Here is an 18,588-nt window from a genome sequence, read left to right as displayed (position 1 = left end):
TTCTTTTTTGAGGGTTTAAAATTCAAATTATTTACAATTTTGTGATGAAAAGGATGTTTACAGAGTACTGTTTGATTCAAAAGGTGTAAAAACGTTAAATTTCATCTCAGTTTGTGAGCAAACTTTGTACCTTTGAATTAAAACCAGTTGTTTGCAAACTGCTAAATGAAGCTAGAAGATGAAGAAACTAACAAAATATTGTTGATTTATTGTGGAAAAATGGAGATAAGACTTCAGGAATCTGTAAATTTGCAAATATTCTCTGGTATCAAACATGTTTCATGACAGAAACAATGAAAGAAACTGCTGATCAGTCATTCATTTGAACTCAAATTGAGTAAAAAAGCCTAATAAATAGTCTTTTTCATGCTTAAGAATTTCAGATATTTTAGCAGAAACACATAGATTCTTGTTTTGATGATACAAAAACCTTGAAAATTCAATTTTCAGTGTTTTAATTTTTTTTCATTTTTGAGGGTTTAAAATTAAAATTATTTACAGTTATGGAAAGAAAATGAATGAAAAGCCATGTCAAAACTTGGAACTTTTCTTCAAAAAAGTCAAAAACCAACTCAAATGAGTTAAAACTTTAATTTTTTCAGTTTCCATTAACTTTCTCTAATGCAGTACTTCCCACTGTTTGAATCTGGTGACAGCAGATACATCTAACGGATACTTTAAATCAACAGAAGCCAAAGGGATCAACACAGACTTCGATCATTTATCTGAACGGTCCAAATTATGGTATTGATCAAACTGGAAGCAGCTCAGGAAGCTCATCCAGGTGGAGGTTATAATTCACCTGAATAGAGTAAAATCTATGAATTGTTGGCAGTGATGTGCTTCAACGCAGCGTCTCTTCTTATTGACAGGAGGATTTGCTCTGAACGTGGCAAAAATAGGACGAATTATCTGTTTAAAAAGTCTTTCTGAGCACAGAGCCGTATTATTCTGGCCTCAGAATCAAAGCTGAGCTGCATAGTTTCACAGACGGACACAGACGATGCATTCAGAAAGACGGAATCTCAAAGTTTCCAGTGTTGGGAATGAGGCGTTCCTGCAGCACAGAGCCACAAATGACTCATTTCAGAACATTTGTGTGAAATAAAAACAAAAAGAGGCAAACATCAGCAGCAGCAGCAGCAGCAGCAGCTGAGGAAAGAAAAACGTTCTTCTGATTCATTCTCACACTTTCAGCTCCTCCATATGTGAGAATCATCCGTCTGCTGCAGAATCTGAGCTTTTCTAACACAAAGGAGTCTGTGGTGTTTATTAAATTCATTTAGAAGAAGCTTATCGCTCCACACAGCAACAAAACAAATACACTGTAATGTGTTTTAGAAAAAGGCCGTCCAGAAATAACATATGGTCTCTGTGTGCTGCTTTCTTTGAGTTGGAGATGAACAAATCGAGTTAAAACGTTCACGAAATAAAGTCTTTTTATGCTCAGGAGGTAGATATTTCAGCACAAATGCTCAGATTCTTGTTTGCATGAAGTAAAAACCTTGAAAATTCAAGTGTTGCTCTTTTCTTGAGGGTTTAAAATTAAAATTATTTACGATTTTTGTGATGCAACGGATGTTTACAGAGCACAGAGTGATTAAAAAGACATAACTTTAAATTTCATCTCAGTTTGTGAGCGAACTTTGTGTTGTTTCATGACAAAAATAATGGTAATTTGAACTCAAATTGATTATAAAAACTCATTAAATAACATTTTTCATGCTCAGGAGTTTGATATTTTAGCAGGAATAATATGGATTCTTGCTTTGATGAAATAAAACCATGAAAATTCAGTTTTAAGTTGTTTTCTTTTCAAATGGTTTTTTTTTTTGAGGATTTCAAATTATTTGCAATTTTGGAAAGAAAAAGGTGTATTCAGAGCACAGCAATCTGTAGATTTGCAAATATTCTCTCATGTCAGCTGATATCAAATATGTTTCATAACAAAAACAACGAAAGAAACAGCTGATTAGTCATTTATTTTAACTCAAATCAAGTGCAAAAGTTTATTAAATAGTCCTTTTCATGCTCAGGAATGAAAAGTATTTCAGCAGGAAAATATAGATTTATACAATAATTTTAGTAAAAACTTTGAAAATTCAATTTGATGTTTTATTTTTAAGTATTTTTTTATTTTTTAGGGTTTAAAATGAAAATTATTAACAATTTTTGCCATGAAAAGGATGTTTACAGAGCACAGAGTGATAAATAATTGATGAAAACTTTAAACTTCATCTCAGTTTGTAAACAAACTCTGCACCCGTGAAACAAAAACAGTTGGTTGCAAACTGCTCAAAGAAGTTAGAAAAGAAAAAACAAGATAATGTCGATTTATGAGAGAAAAAATGGAGATTAGTCTTCAGGAATCTGTAAATTTTCAAAATTCTCTAATGTCAGCTGCTATTGAACATGTTTCATGACAAAAACAATGAAAGAGCTGATCAGTCATTCATTTGAACTCAAATTGAGTAAAAAAAATGATTAAATCGTCTTTTTCACTCTCAGAAATTACAGATATTTCAGCAGGAACACACTGATTCCTGTTTTGTTGAAGTAAAAACCTTGAAAATTCAATTATAGGTTGTTTTCTTTTCAAGTGTTTCTTCTTTGAGGATTCAAAATGAAATTATTTACAATTTTGGGATGAATAAAATGTTTATTTTCAGAAGACAGCCTGATTGAAAAGGCATCAACAGCCTGCCATTTTAAAAAGCTCTTCGAGCGACATTTTTCGTTTAATAATTGGATATAATTGTGTTTTTGTGAGAGAAAATGAGAGAGAAACTGCTAACCAAACAGAAAACACAGATCATCAGCTTTTGTTAAATGCAGCCTTTACTTTTAGCATTCATTTATACCAAAATCTAACATATTTCAACATTTTTAAAAATCACTTTTTGTGGCAGCAGCGAGTTTTAGCTGCAAATTATAACTTGGACTGATACTGCATAAAAAAATGCAGAAAATAGATCAACAGATGCTCACAGTTTTGCATGAAAAGTGTGATAATCCAGCTAATAAACGGCATAAAATGCATTTCATTAATTCATGCTCATCTAGAAATACACCTGCTGGTCTTATGAATGGATGAATTCTGTGTCAGAGCTCTGCAGGATTTAAAATGCTCCAGTTATGACCCCTTTCTGCCACTGGGAGTCGCCAGAGTTTGAATCCAGCAGTTCTGTTGTACGTTCACTGATTCCTGAGGATCATTGAGTTTTAACAGCAGCTGGAGATGCAACAAGCATCGTGTTCGAAGGGATTCCGACACATCCTGCAGCGTACAGCAAAGGAACTGTGTTCAAAAACAACATTAACAGCATTTATTTAGGATAGAATTTAGTCTTCTAGACACCATTATTGTCTGATATAGTCGTATTTTAACAATTAGAAACTGAGAAACTCCCAAAACAAACAAACATATGCTGGATGTGTTTTTGGTTTTCTGATAGAACACCAGAGAAAACTTTAAAAAGATGTATTTTGGGTAAATAGGGAAAATATCTAATAAAATATCTAATTAAATCACAAAAAAACACATCTGTATTATGTTAACCATTAATAAAAGCCCAACTTGTAAATTACTTCTTTTCTTTATTACTGTATTTAAATCAGAAAAGAATATTATTTTAGAAACAGACATTTGCAATTATTTGAAAGGAAACACGTAAAACACCAGAGAAAACTTTAGAAATGTGTATTTTGGGTAACCTGGGAAATTATGTAATAAAATATCTAGTAAAATCACAGAAAAAAACTTTTAATATTAAATAAATAAATGATAATGATAAATTCATTAAATTAATAAATTATGTTAACTGTGAAAAAATAAATTACAGAAAAATATTAAAATCACCAAAAAGCAAGAGGTTAGCCTTAAGAAACAATTTTAAATATTATAAAAAATTATATAAATATAACATTTTATATTTGTATATATGTGTGTGTGTGTGTGTGTGTGTGTGTGTATATATGTGTATATATATATATATATATATATATATAGATAGATAGATATATATATATAGATATATATATAGATATAGATAGATATAGATATATAGATAATTTAAAAATTATGTAAAAGCAAAATTATGTAAATTTTTTGGTAACTGCTATTTTACACATTTTCAATGTTTTTAATTTTTTTTATATATCTTCTTAAATTACAGGTAATAAATGGTGAAATCATAGAAAAAAGTATTATTTTCATTTTGACTGAGGAGAAGAAAGCTAAAACAGACATGAAAAATCTGTATTTAAAACTTTTTAAAAAATTATTAATATTGTTTTTTTTTTTTACAGATATTTGCAGTTATTTGAAAGGATGCACGTAAAACACCAGTGAAAACTTTTTTAAAAATTACATTTTGGGTAAACTGGGAAAATATTTAAGGTATGAGGGTAAAGCTTTACATGATTTAATTAAATATCCTTAAATTATTGTACAAAAATTGATTTTGAGAGGGTCAGGTGGGATAAAAGGAATTATTTTCTAATACAGTGGGGTTTTAACAGTCTAAATGTAGCTTGTGTTTCACAAACACAGCATAAAAACTGATGAATCCTCTCTGAAACCAGGTCCTGAAGCTCTGACAGGTGTTTTAATTGAACTGTGAGAGCTGAAGCGTTACTGATTATTTCCCTCTGCAGGCTGCTAACAGAAAGTCGTGTTGTCTGGTTGTTTCTGAGCTGAGGAGGAGGATTGCTGCAGCTGTGGGGTAATTAGTAAAGCGGGGCAGTAAAAGGCGACAGAGTGAAGTATCTGTTGTTGTAGCGTCTCTGGGCGTGGCGCTGTCTACCTCCGTCTCTTCTAAATTAAATCTAAATTAGTCGGGCGTTAGATTGACTCCGTTGGCTCGGTGACAGATTCCCATTGCAGCGCTGCACCATCTGCTGACTCGTCTTGGTAATCACGCTCTGATTTAATCGTCCTCATGTTCACTCTAACTGTTGGATAACGGTGGACTGCAGTTATGTGCTGGAGTGAAGAATTGATTTTCAGTCTGTTCTCTGAGCTTCAGGACGTTTAAACCAGATGGTCGCTTTAAAAATGTGTGAAAAAGGAAGCATGGAGCTGCAATAATAATAAATCTGCCTTTTATTTTAATAACTAACCATTTAATCTAAAACATGCTAATGTTAACAATGAAAAAAATGTCGTTCACATTTCTCAGAGCACATAGAATATAAAGAATAGTTTTTAAACAGTTTTCACCTTTTTTTTTGAAGAATTTACTATTATTTTCACAGTTTATATGATTTACAGATAATAAATAATAAACCAAACTGTATGTAGTGTCAACTTAAAAAATCTTTTAGTTCCTTTACAGTGTTTGACTATAATGTTAACCTATTTTTTTCAGTTTTTAAATCAGCAAAAAATATAGTGATCGCTGTTTTTTTTTTTTAAATTAAAAAAGTATACATCTTCATGACAGGGAAACAATAGTGAAAAAATATAGATATATTTGTAGATATTATTCATGTATTTATTTTATAGATGGCTGAATTACATTACAGAAAAAAATTATTAAATTACAGAAAAATATTGAACAAAATCACAAAAAAGCAAAAGGTTAGTCATAAAAAAAAAAAGTCAAAACTGAGAGTATTAACCACATCTAAAATCTGCCTTTTTCTTAATTATAATTTGTTCATTGACAATGTTTGACCATAAAATTACACTATTTTTACTGTATTTAAATTAGGAAAAAAACTAAAGATAATGTAAATAAATAAATAGAGTTATTTGAAAGACAAATTTTGTATATTAAATATTTAAAAATTGTAAATACATTTTTGTAGCTGGTATTGTACAAATTTTTTGTACAATTTTTTATTGCAGGTAATAAATGGTAAAATCATAAAAGAATGTATTAATTTTCATTTTAACTATGAAGGAAAAATAGACCAAAACTGTAAATAATGTCCAGTAAAAAAAAATCTGTATTTTCACAAAAAAATGTTTTGTTGTTTTACTATATTAAATTTTCTAAATTGTAAATAATTCTTTTTATGTGGTATTTTCTAAATTTTCCCTGTTGTTTTTATTTTTTAATCAAGGATAATAATTGCTAATATCGTGGAAAAAAAGTATTAATTTTCATTTTGACTATGAGAAAAAAATTGTCCAAAACTATGACTAGTATCTACATCAAAAATTGGTATTTTTGCAAATAGAATTTCTTCTTTTTCATTGTGTGACTGTAAAGATGCATTGCTTTGCTCTATCTTAAAATATGTACATTGTACAGGCATTTGCTGTTATTTAAATCAGCAAAAAATATTGTAAAATTATAATAGAATATTGTAATTTTGCAGGGCTGAAAAATATTAAATATTTTTATAGCTATTTTTCTGTGTTTATTTTATAGATTATTGAATTAAATTACAGAAAAATACTGAGTAAAAGCACCATATTACTGATATTTGCAGTTATTTGAAAGAAAAATAGATTAAATTTTCAAAATTGTAAATAATTTTTTGTAACTGCTATTTTACACTTTTTCCATGTTCGGGTAATAAATTTTAAAATCATAGAAAAAAAGTATTATTTTTCATTTTGACTGTGAGAAAAAAAAGTCCAACACTGTAAATAGTATCTACATCAAAAATCTGTATTTTTACAAATAATATTTCTTCTTTTTCAGTGTGACTGTAAAGATGCAGATGTATTTAAAACGTGAACATATTTTATAGGTATTTGTTATTATTTAAAAGAAAAATAGTTGTTTTGTCTTCTGTTATTTTTACTATTTTTGAACGTTACTTGATTACAGCATTTTTTTTGTGTATTTTTTCTTTCATTCTTATTTTACAGTACATAATGAGGCCATTAATTTGTTTGTTTTATCATCCAGAAATCCAAAATATATTAAATTTCCTGTTAAAAATAACAAAGAAAAGTTGAGAATAACTGATTGATTATTAAACTAGTTGCAGGTTAATCTTGTATCAGTCGTCCAGGTGATTCATTGATGAATCTCTGCAGCTGAGTTTCTATTTATGTGTTTTATTTCCAGCCTCAGCAGCAGAACCTCCCTGGATCTCAGACCTGAGCTGCTCCATAATTATCCTGCAGCATCAGCTGATTGAAGACTGGCTGCTCCTCCAGTATTCATCAGCTCACATCCACACTTTGACAGACATTAATTTCAGGCCCCTCCTTTGTCACTTTGAAGCAGACTGGAGCCATTAATAATTAAACCCCTTTTAGTCGCTCTCAGGTTCCGTCCCCTCGGTGTTCTACGTGCTAATACCGGAGTTCTGGTGCGTTTTTTTAATTCAACGGGTCAGAACCGGACTCTCACCATGCCGTCTCCTCTCCCAGCTGGCAGGGGGCGTCGTGATGGCGGTGGGCGTTTGGACGTTGGTGGAGAAGAGCGACTACATCAGCCTGCTCTCCTCCAAGACGTACGCTGCCTCCGCCTACATACTGGTCCTGGCTGGAGCCATCGTCATGGTAACAGGCGTGCTGGGCTGCTGCGCCACCTTCAAGGAGCAGAGACGGCTGCTGCGTGTGGTAAGAGATCACGCCAAGGTGCACGGATGAGAGAGGAGCAGAACGTGTGAATGTCTGAAACACAGCAGGTTTCATTTAAACCTGATCTGATTCCAGGATCGACTTCCAGACTCGATTATTGTCTAAAACAGTCGGATTTTAACTCTCATGAATGTAGCTTCTGGCTGTGATCACCCAAAACAAACAACTTGTAATAAATTCATGTCTTAGTGTGACCATCATCAGGCAGAATTCATTATTGCCTTCATTCTGCACTAAAAAACTAAATTTGCCCTCATACTCTGACTATTTTTAGAGTTACAGGCCCTAGGGTTAGGGGTTAATTGTAATTTTTTGAAAATTTTTTGGTGGAAAAAAAATGTTTCTCAAGAACATTCACATAGAAATCAACCAAAATCCAGTGAAATTTGCTGGATTTTGGTTGATTTTTTTATGAATGCTCTTAAAGAAAATATTAGAAGTTTTACTGATATATATGGAATCACTTTGGATAGTTTTAGGATTTTTTTGGAAGATTTTTCCTCATTTTTTGAAAAAAATTACAAGAATTTTCTTGCCAGATTTGGGGGATTTTTTTTAAATAAAACTTTTAAGGGAAACTTTTAACCCTCCTGTTGTCCTCATTTACAGGCACCAAAAAATACGGTTGCCTTGTCTGAAAAAAAATCAAAAAATTCAGCAAAAAAAATCCCCAGATTTATAAAAATTTGCAAAACCTTCAGGAAGAAAATTCCAATAATTCCTTAAAAGTTTCCCTTAAAAGTTGTACTTTAAAAAAAATCCCCAAATTTGTCAAGAAAGAAATAAAAATTTAAAAAATAAAAATTGTAAATATTTAGAAAAAAATGAATGAAAATCTTGGGCTGCACAGTGGTGTAGTGGTTAGCACTTTCGCCTTGCAGCTAGAAGATCCCTGGTTCACGTCCCGGCTTTCCCGGGATCTTTCTGCATGGAGTTTGCATGTTCTCCCTGTGCATGCGTGGGTTTTCTCCGGGTACTCCGGCTTCCTCCCACAGTCCAAAAATATGCTGAGGTTAATTGATCATTCTAAATTGCCCGTAGGTGTGAATGTGAGAGTGATTGTTTGTCTCTGTATGTAGCCCTGTGACAGACTGGTGACCTGTCTAGGGTGTCCCCTGCCTTCACCTGAGTCAGCTGGGATAGACTCCAGCCCCCATGACCCTAGTGAGGATTAAGTGGTGTATAGATGATGGATGGATGGATGGATGGATGGATGGATGGATGGATGGATGGATGGATGGATGGATGGATGGATGGATGGATGGAATAAAAATCTTCAAAAAAATCCTAAAAATATGTAAAGTGATTCCATATATATCAGTTAAAGTTCTATTTTCTTTAAGAACATTCAGAATATTCTTAAAGAAACATTTTTTTTAACATTTCTTTTTTTCCACCAAACAATGTTCAAAAATTTCCCAAAAATGTGGAAGTTTTCACTGTGAAAAGGTTTTTTTTCTCCACATTTTCCAACTTTAAAACGGATCAATTTTGACCCACAGGACGACACGAGGGTTAAGGAATTACCAGAATTTTCTTCCTGAAGGTTTGGATTTTTTTCAGACAAGGAAGCTATATTTTTTGGCGCCTGTAAATGAGGACAACAGGAGGGTTAAACTGCCGCAGTTCAATATCTGAGTAAAAAGGTTTCTGCCTGATGAAGCTATAACATGAAAACGTTCACACTAACACGTATTTTTTTTTCAAGTTACACACTGAGAAAACACACAGAGTTCCTCAAACAAGCAGAGAGAGAAAAACCATGAGCCAGAGACAGAATGTAGAGTGTCAAAGGTTTACCGTTCAGGAGTCAAACAGCCTCAGGAAATGTTCTTCTTTTCAGAGAATGTGCTTTTCTCAGACGTCGTCCCTGCAGGCCATCGACGGCCTTCACCAGGACAAAGGCTGAGCATCACACACTCCTTATTATCTGCTCCACACCCAGCAGCCTTCTGTTTATCTCCGGGTGCCGAGCCCAACACACGTAAAGCTGCAAAAACGACACATTTCTAGAGAAAAACTCAACATACTCAGGCTGATTCTGGAACTAAATATCAGCAAAAACAGACAAGTTGCTCCTCCTCTTTATTCTATTATTGTGGCTTTTAATTAGTATTATGGATGTTACTAATTAATCAATTAACCCCCTGGACCCAGAGCAATTACTGGATGTTTTTGTTGCATTTTTACACACAGTAGGTTCATTTTTCATTGCATCTTTATGGAAGCAGAATGAAGAAGAAAATACAAAGGTTGAATTTCTTGCATTAATTATTTGCATACACAAATCAAACGTCTACTACATTTTTCAAAATGTCCACACGTGTTACCAATGTTTGAAAACACACTATGACTCTACATACTGTAGATATTTGTCTCTTAAATATTCTATTTTTTCAATACTTGTCTCCTGTCTGCTCACTTAAACACAGCCTGCAGTTCAGCAAAAAAATATATAAATATCCCTGAATTTTCATAAGTGACTCTTGGTTACAGCTGAACTTCTAAAGGCTTCATATTTCAAGCAAAATATACAGAACTCGAATTTGGTTCAAACTGACAGTCTAGTTTTGGCCAATTTTTAAACAAGACAAATAGAACAACATTATTTTGGTAAGCTGAGATTTTGTTGAGTTTTTGTCATGTATTTACATTTAAGTCACTAATAGCTTCATGGCTGCAAAGAGCAGCACAGAATTTATATTTTTTAGCAGAATTTGATGCAAGTGGCTTAATTCTGGCAATTTTAAAAAACATTTTCATAGAATAAAGCAACGTAAATGTGTATTCTTTGGTTGCATGGACATAGGTAGAATACATTTTTAGTTTTTTTTTCCAGACTCTTGTTTGAACTAACGGTTACGTTTTGGCCAATTTTTAAACAAGACAAGTAGAATATCATTATTTTGATAAAATATCATGATTTAAGATGAGATTTTGTTGAATTGTTGTCATGTGGGCACATCTACGTCACTGATATCTTCATGGCTGCAAAAAGGATCACAAAATGTATATTTTTTTCAAAGAATTTGGTGCAAATGGTTTAATTTTGACCAAGTTTATTAGACAGTGGAATTACTTGTGGAATATAATGGTTTAGTTTTGGCCATTTAAAAAAAAAGACATAGAATGAAATTATTTTGATAAAATATCATGATTTAAGCTCAAATTTTGTTGAATTTTTGTCACGTGGTCGCATCGAAGTCCTGATATCTTCATGGTTGCCAAGAGAAGCGCAAAATTAATATTTTTCAGCAACATTTGGTTGATTTTTGGCATTTTTAAAAATGACGTGTAGAATAAAGTTGTATCAGTGCGTGTTCTGTGGTTGTATGGACATAGGTATATTTAGACAGTGGAATTACTCATGGTATGTGAAGGAATTTTGTTTTTCAACTCAAGATGGAGCCAAAAAGTAAAAATGTGGAATTTATGACAACGAACAAGTGATGTTTTGTTGGAAGGACATTCTGGAGCCACAGAAACTTCTTCTTCCAGCCCCTGAAGGCCGAGGCGTCGACCTCCACTTGCTGCAGACAAAACAAGAACTTGAACCCGTCTTTGAGTTCTTCCAGCAGAAACAACCTGCACGGAACCAAAGCCAGCTCTGAGTTCAAACAGAACCGTTGTGATCTCGCTCCGCTGTCCTCGTCCAGACGTTCCAGCGTGTAGATCCATGCAGGAACGCTGCTGTGGGCAGCTCAATGTTTGGGTCTTACAAACTCTGCCAGGACACGTCATCTTTGGCATTATCCACTTTTCACCAGGGACGAGAATCTGACACAGAAGAACCTTTCAGCTGGAGACAGGAAATGTTAAATGTCACCTGCAGGTGTGTTTATGGAGGAGAAAGAGGCTCCTGTAGGAGGAGAACATGTGGAGTTAATTAGCTTTTCACTGAACAAGAAAGATAATTATGTGTGTGAAGTTGGTTTATTTATTTTTGTTGTATTTTATTAGGGTATTAGTGATTAATTGAACCCTCTGAATTCCAAGCTGCAGTTTTTTCCTTGTCTCCTGTCTCATTTTTTCCTCACCGTGGTTCATTTTTATCAACAATATAAAGTCTTGCACCTCAATGCAAACAGAATGAAGGAGAAAGAACTGAGAAATCACAAAAAAACGAAAAGCAAAAGTGGAATTTCGTAGATATTTTTTAGCTATTTCTTTGTTGTTTTTTTTTTTTTTTTTTTTTTTTTTTAAACAAAAATTAAGAAAACAAGATTAATTTTCCAGGTGTCTACAGGTGTTACCAACACTGGGGGGGGAATAATTTGGTTCCCTACGCATTTTTTGTAACATGACTGTTGGTCGTAGCTGAATTATTAATGCCTTCATAGTTGCGTCAAGAATTGCAGATTTTTTTGTTTTTGACAGAATCTGGTTCCTGCAAACATTTCATTTTTGCTTAAATTTTAAATTACATCTGTAGAATAAAGTGGTTTCAATTAAATGTCATGATTTTAAACAGATTTGTCGAATTTCCTCAGCGAAACAGCAGTCCAACGGCCATCAAAAAATTTAAAACACGACTATTATTTCTGCTTTTACCGTTTCTAATAAATTGTGTCACTAGTTATAATTTCATTTTTATTTAATCAAACAACTTCTGAACCCATCAGCGAGTTTGAGGGTTAATCTGTTGGTCTATAGAATATTTTCTGTGATGTTAGATAGTTAGAATGACAGAAATCTCCCAAGAAGAAAGAATTAAAGTTGAATTTCTTTGATTAAGTGTCCACAGGTGTTACTAAAACTGGCAAAAATAAATGGCACCTTAAACATTTTTTGTGGCATGACTGTTGGTTGTAACTGAATTGTTAACGGCTTCACGGTTGCATCTAGGAATGCAGAATTTTTAGTTTTTGACAGGATCTGGTTACTGCAAACAGTTGATTTTTGATAAATTTTTAAATTACACGTGTAGAATAAAGTGATTTCAGTTAAATGTCATTTGAAGCTTAAATTTGGGCAATTGTCTGGTGAAATGGCGGTCCAAGGGGCCACGAAAAAGTTTAAAATACGATGATCATTTCTATTTTTACAATTTCTGGCTAATAAATAGTGTTTTTTTTACTCATTTTTTTATTTAAATTTTATTCTTCTTCAATAAAATATCTTCCAAAACCATCGGTGGGTTTTAGGGTTCAGAGGATTAATCTGTTAGTCTATTAAAAAAATAATTTGCAGTATGACAGTTAGAATGACAGAAATAACACAAGAAAGAATTACAGTTTACATTTCTTAGATTATTTATTTACAAAAATTGTCAGTTGTTAAAAATGTAAATACATCCGCTTTGTTTCATTAATTTCAACAACTAATTGACTTGTTTACTAAATAGTTTAAAATCTGCATTACTCATTGGTGCATGAGCAGATTGCAGTCTCTTTTGTTGATCATTTTACTGTTTATAATGACTAAAAACATGTTCTAATCACACATGTCCGTGTAAGTTTACTTCTATTACTGTAATCATGAAAACAGCAGCTGGAAAATGTAGAAATATTCAATCAAGAGCAAACAGAGTTCTGCAGATAATCTTTAGAAATTGTCTTTTCAGAGAAATACAAGATTAAATTTAGATGTAGATTTATTTTCAGTCAAGTTATCACTAATCAGAGCTTAAGGACACAACTGGAGCCTCACAGCGCCTCTATTTTCTCTCCATTGACTTTTTATTTGTTTTTCTTATCTCACTACATTTGCTGTTTGTGTTTATTTATTTATTTATAGGCGACAGGCTCCCTGCTTTCTTTGATGAGTAGGAATTTTAAACAGACAAACATGCCAGGATTGTTGTGTATTTAACGCTGGATATAAACAGTTTCTTATCCTTAATATCAAGGAGTCAGATGTGGGTTCAGTCTGCAGGTTTGTCAGTGTGGGAATCTTCTGAGGATTGAAAATGGAATTACAGTGTTTTTGTGGTAATATTGCTTCTTTTTATTGATTTTACATCTTTTTTGTGTTGATTCTGGGAGTTTTTGTGGAGATTTCATGTCTTTTTGAGGTATTTTTGCATCTTTTTGTGGTAATTTAAACCCTTTTTGTGGTGATTTTACACATTGTTTTGTCAAAAGTATAATTCCTTGGTGTAGTTTTATCTCTTTTTGTAATGATTTGGCATATTTTTGTGGCCATTTTTGTCCTTTTTGCATTTGATTTTGCATCTTTTTGTGATAATTTCTGCACTTTTTGTGTGATTTTTGCACATTTTTTGTCATGAGTTTGAGTCTTTGGGGTAATTTTTTATCTTTTGTGGTGAATTTTGTGTGTTTTTGTGGTAGTTTCAGCCTTTTTTTGTGGTGATCTTGCAGGGTTTTTTTGTCAGGAGTAATTTTGCTTCTTTTTGTGTTAAGTTTATATCTTTTTTGCAGTGTTTTTTGTGTATAAAATGGAGACGCAGCTTCCAGAGGCTCGTTGCATCCTGAGGAGTGGAGCTCAGAGCCATGAATCACTGTGGAGGAATGAAGTGTGAGCAGAGGAATGCTGTCGGGATTGTTAAAGAGGACCAATGTAGGGGCGGCAGGCGGATTCATTATAGTTTGCTTGTTTGTCCCGAGAGTTTCGTACCTGCTGCTGCTGATTGGTGACGCCGTCCTGGAGGTCACGAGCTCCTACAACAAGAAAAGCTGATCCAGCGATAGGCGTAGAGACAGCAGATTAAAGCCTCGTCAGACTCCCAGCGAGGATGTTTGAAAGTATCAGAGAGGTCAGGAAGAGGAAAACTCTCCCAGAGCGTCTGCAGACACTTGGACTCATTGTTTAGTGACACAACGGCGTAATGAGAAAGTTTTTCCAAATGGAAAAAGGCTGGATTCACCTGTGGACAAACTGACTTCATGCAGTGTTTCTCTGTAGTTTCCTCTCTGCACATCTCTTCCTGTCTTTACCTTGAAATCTGTTTGTTTTTCTGTCAGCTTTACTTTATTCAGTCACAAATTCCTGTCCTTCATGGAGTCAGGCTGCGATTAATCACCCAGTATTCTGATAAAAAGTCCACTTTTCCTATTTCTGTTGTCCGACTGACTGTCCAGATTTTATTACTTGTGTTAAATTTGTGTCTTTTTTGTGCTAAAATTACTCAAACTTTCTGAAGACAAAATGAAACATAAAATGAGCCCTAACCATTCTTATGTCATTTTTTGTGGTGATTTTTCGTTTTTGGTGTTGATTTTGTGTCTTTTGGTAGTAATTATGCCTCTATTTGGGCTGTTGTTGCCACTTTTGTGCTGATTTTGTGTCTTTTTATGGTCGTTTTGGCTGTTTTTGGGGCAATTTTACATTTTTTTTAGGTAATTTTTTGCCTTATTAGTGTTGATTTTGTGTCTTTTTTGGTAAAAATTAACCTTCTTGTGGCACCTTTTTGTGGTAATTTTACATTTTTTGAGGTCATTTTGCCTTTTTTGTGGTGATTTTGCAGGAAGTCTTGAGTCTTTGTGTTAAATTTGTGTCTTTTTTGTGGTACAAATTACTCAGACCTTCTGAAGATATAAACAGATTTTGTTTTTAGATTGTGACACCTATAGTGGATGTAAAATGAACCCTAACACTACCTCTTTTTGGAGTGTTGTTGCCTCTTTTGTCTAGATTCTGTGTCTTTTTGTGGTGATTTTGCATTTTTTTTTTAGCGGGGACTTTGAGTCTTTGAGGTAATTTTATGTTTTTTGAGGCAGTTTTACCTTTTTGGTGTTGATTTTATATCTTTTTGTGGTAATTATGCCTCCTTTTGGGGTGTTGTTGCCTCTTTTGTGGTGTTTTTATGTCTTTTTGTGGTAATTTTGGCTTTTTTGTGACGCTGTTGCAGTTTTTTGCAGAGAATTTGAGTCTTGAGCCTCTTTTGCCTATCTTTTGTGTTTATATTTGTCTTGACACCTGGAGTGGATGTAAAATGAACCCTAACCCTTCTTGTGGCACATTTTTGAGGTAATTTTGCCTTTTTTTAGTGTTGATTTTGTATCTTTTTGTGGTAATCATGCCTCTTTTTGGGGCGTTGTTGCCTCTTTTGTGCTGATTTTGCTTTTTTTTGTGGTAATTTTGCAGTTTTTGCAGGGAGTTAGAGTCTTCAAGATTATTTTGCCTCTTTTTGTGTCTTTTTTGTGCTAAAAATTACTCAAACTTTCTGTAGGCAAAAGCTGATTTTGTCTTTAGACCTGGAGTGGATATAAAATGAGCCCTGACCCTTCTTGTGCCACCTTTTTGTGGTCATTTCAGCCCTTTTTGTGTCAGTTTTTAAATGTTTGAGATAATTTTGCCTTTTTGGTGTTGATTTTGTGTCTTTTTGTGGTAATTTCACATTTTTGGGGGTGTTGTTGCCTCTTTTGTGGTAATTTCAACCCTTCTTAACGTGTCTTTGTGGCAAAATTTACAAAAATTTTCTGTAGACGAAACCAGATTTAGTCTTTAGGTTTGTTTTTTCTTATCTAAATATATTCGTTGCCTTTCTTCCTCTTTATTGACTTCCAGAAAAGGTTAAAGAGGTCGTTGTTTCTTGGTTCATTTCAGTCTGAGTTTCTTCTGAACATCTTTTAGGCTTCAACAGGTGAAGAATTTCAAGAGAAGTTGTGGATCATAGTAAATGATATTAAAACAGATGTAAATATATTTCTGCGTGGTGTTAAATAAGATGACAACAGGAAGGCTGGGAGTGTTTTTATGTGCAGAGCGTTGCAGTGTTGTGAACACCTTCGTGGTTGGTGCTTTTTGATGCATCTTGAGGAGTTGAGATGACGTCCATGAATCACTGGGGAGGAAGGAGCTTGTCAGGAGGGAGGAGGAGGATCGTCAGAAATGGAGAACATGATGGAGTCGGGTGTTTGTTTGTGTGTTCTTCGAGACGAGCAGATTCCTGGAATGACGTCTGGTCGCCTCGTCTCTGAAGCATTAGCATTGTTAACTCGTTAGGACGTCTTCATCCCAGGAAATCTTTTATTTATGAGTTTTAAATCATCCATAAAACTGCAGCTGACAGCTCCCACTTTCCTTCTGTAACGAATCGGACTGATTTAGTTTTATTTTTCTATGTTGTCTGACGTCTGCTGGTGCTGATGGACTGTCAGCAGCGTTTCCAACCGATCTCCACATGTTGACATGTTGCAGTTTGTGAGGCCATGTGAAAAATACAAGAGCGAACAATCCAACCTCATCATATGTAGCTCCATCGTATCACGTACAGTCTATTCTCTGGAGAATTTACATTAAACCTGATGAGATTTAATGTAAAGTGTTTGTCTTTAGCACCAGTTGGGACGATTTAAAGCTTTGGAAATGATAATTAGGCCACTTTGACAACAGTTTTCTGCCTCTGTCTTCACAGTTCTTGGTAAAGGGCTTAAAACTTTCCAAAGCAACAAATGGTGAAAGAATCGTCCAAAATGACTTAAAATCTGACAAAAATGACTCAACAGTTTTCTTAAATGACTCAAAACATTTCCAAAATGATGAAAAATTCTCCAAAATGATTAAATACTTTTCCAAAGTGACTCAAATAATCTTCTAAATAGCACAAAATTTGACAAAAATGGCTCCAAACTGTTTCAAAGTGACTCAAATTGTTTTCAAAATGGTTAAAGAATGGTCCAAAATGAGACAAAAATGACTCAAAACATTTCCAAAGGGATTCAAAATTATCCAAAATGATTAAAAACTTTACCAAAATAACTCAAAATATCTTGAAAATGATTTAAAAATTGTCTAAAATAACTTAACATTTTTAAAAAATTACTCAAGATGTTTCCAAAGTGACTCAGAATTCTCCAGATTCTGTAAATTTAAAAAAAGGGACATAAAATTTGAAAAAAATGCTTAAATTTTTTTTTTTTAAATGGCTGAAAACTTTTCCAAAGTGACTTCAATTGTTTTCAAAATGGTTAAAGAATGGTCCAAAATGACTTAAAATCTGATAAACAATTTTCTAAAAGGACTCAAAACTTTACCAAAGTGATTCAAAAGATCTTCTAAATGGCAAAAAATGAACAAAAATGACCCAAAATGTTCGCACCATGACTCAGAATTCTCCAGATTCTGTAAAATATAGATATTAGTGATTAAATCAGGACACTGTCCTCTGTTTATGTGGGATCGGCTGAAAATGTTTTTTCCAAAATGGCTTAAAATTCTCTAAAACGACTTTTAAATATCCTATTAGTTGTTTTCATTTAGTGGTTAAATATTACAAACTTTTTATGTAGCTCTTTTGAAAACAAGACTTTCAACAGATGATACAAAAGCAGGATACACAGAATTTATTGATTTTTTAAAAAATATTATTGTAAAAAATGTTCACAACTCTGAGAAGATGCTCTAATTATAAGGATCTAAGATGTCTAATAATTATTTCCAAAGCTGCAATGCAGAGCTGAATCAATGCATTAGTAAATGTAGTAAACAAAGTGACAACTACTCTTTTTGACAAACATTTGTTTAATTTTTCATGCAGTAACATCATTTATTCATAGTTCAGGCTGCTCCAAAGTGAGGACTTTTATTTTCTGTTTTATGCCATTTTTTTATCTGCAATTTTTGGCCAAAACAGCCTAATTTAAAAGTTGATTTTTGGACTTTCTGACAGGTGTTTCTCACTGTTGTCCAGCATTTTATAAACCGATATTTAGTTAATATGTATGGAGCTAATTAACAGCATGGCTGACGGTAATATTAAGATTCGAGGAGCTCCGTTAGTGTCAGAGGAAATCAATACACTTTGATGAAACACGATGTAAATGTGGAGGGAGCCGCTGAAATCGATGCGCTTATTGAAGGATTATTGTAACCGTGGTCTGGTGTCTGGATTAATGGAGTCGTACGTTGGGCTGAAAGTTCGCAGGTGGAGTTTCCTGGAAAAGCCGACACGTGTCCGACCGTCTGATTAAAGTCACCTTCGCCTCCACTGCTCCTTGGTAATTGTAAAGGCAGCGGTACGCCTCTAATGAAGTCTGAGGTGGAGACGAGCTGCATACAGATGTGCTTCGTCCTGCAGCTGCATGCGGCTCCGCTGCGATGCTGCTGGACTGCATTCAGATGAAGGAAGCTGCTGA

At 33.7% G+C, this 18,588-nt stretch overlaps 1 protein-coding gene and 1 long non-coding RNA gene across 2 annotated transcripts in view; one reads left to right on the top strand and one right to left on the bottom strand.

Annotated features, from left to right (window-relative positions):
- Positions 1-18,588, top strand: part of LOC111581458 (CD151 antigen-like) — a 45,597-nt gene that overhangs the window by 12,112 nt on the left and 14,897 nt on the right. Inside the window, exon 3 of the mRNA XM_023289634.3 lies at positions 7,337-7,528. Within this exon, the coding sequence (XP_023145402.1) occupies positions 7,337-7,528 (192 nt within the window). The remainder of the gene's footprint in view (positions 1-7,336; positions 7,529-18,588) is intronic.
- Positions 2,650-10,483, bottom strand: LOC129348977 (uncharacterized). Its single transcript, XR_008601753.1, has 3 exons — positions 9,350-10,483; positions 7,317-7,582; positions 2,650-3,298 (listed from the first exon to the last, which is right to left on the bottom strand). It is a non-coding gene; the product is annotated as an uncharacterized LOC129348977 (long non-coding RNA).

This window comes from Amphiprion ocellaris, chromosome 1, assembly GCF_022539595.1.
Source record: "Amphiprion ocellaris isolate individual 3 ecotype Okinawa chromosome 1, ASM2253959v1, whole genome shotgun sequence".
Lineage (NCBI taxonomy): Eukaryota > Metazoa > Chordata > Actinopteri > Pomacentridae > Amphiprion > Amphiprion ocellaris.
The sequence above is the reverse complement of the archived record's forward strand: the minus strand, read 5'-3'. Positions and strand labels throughout refer to the sequence as shown.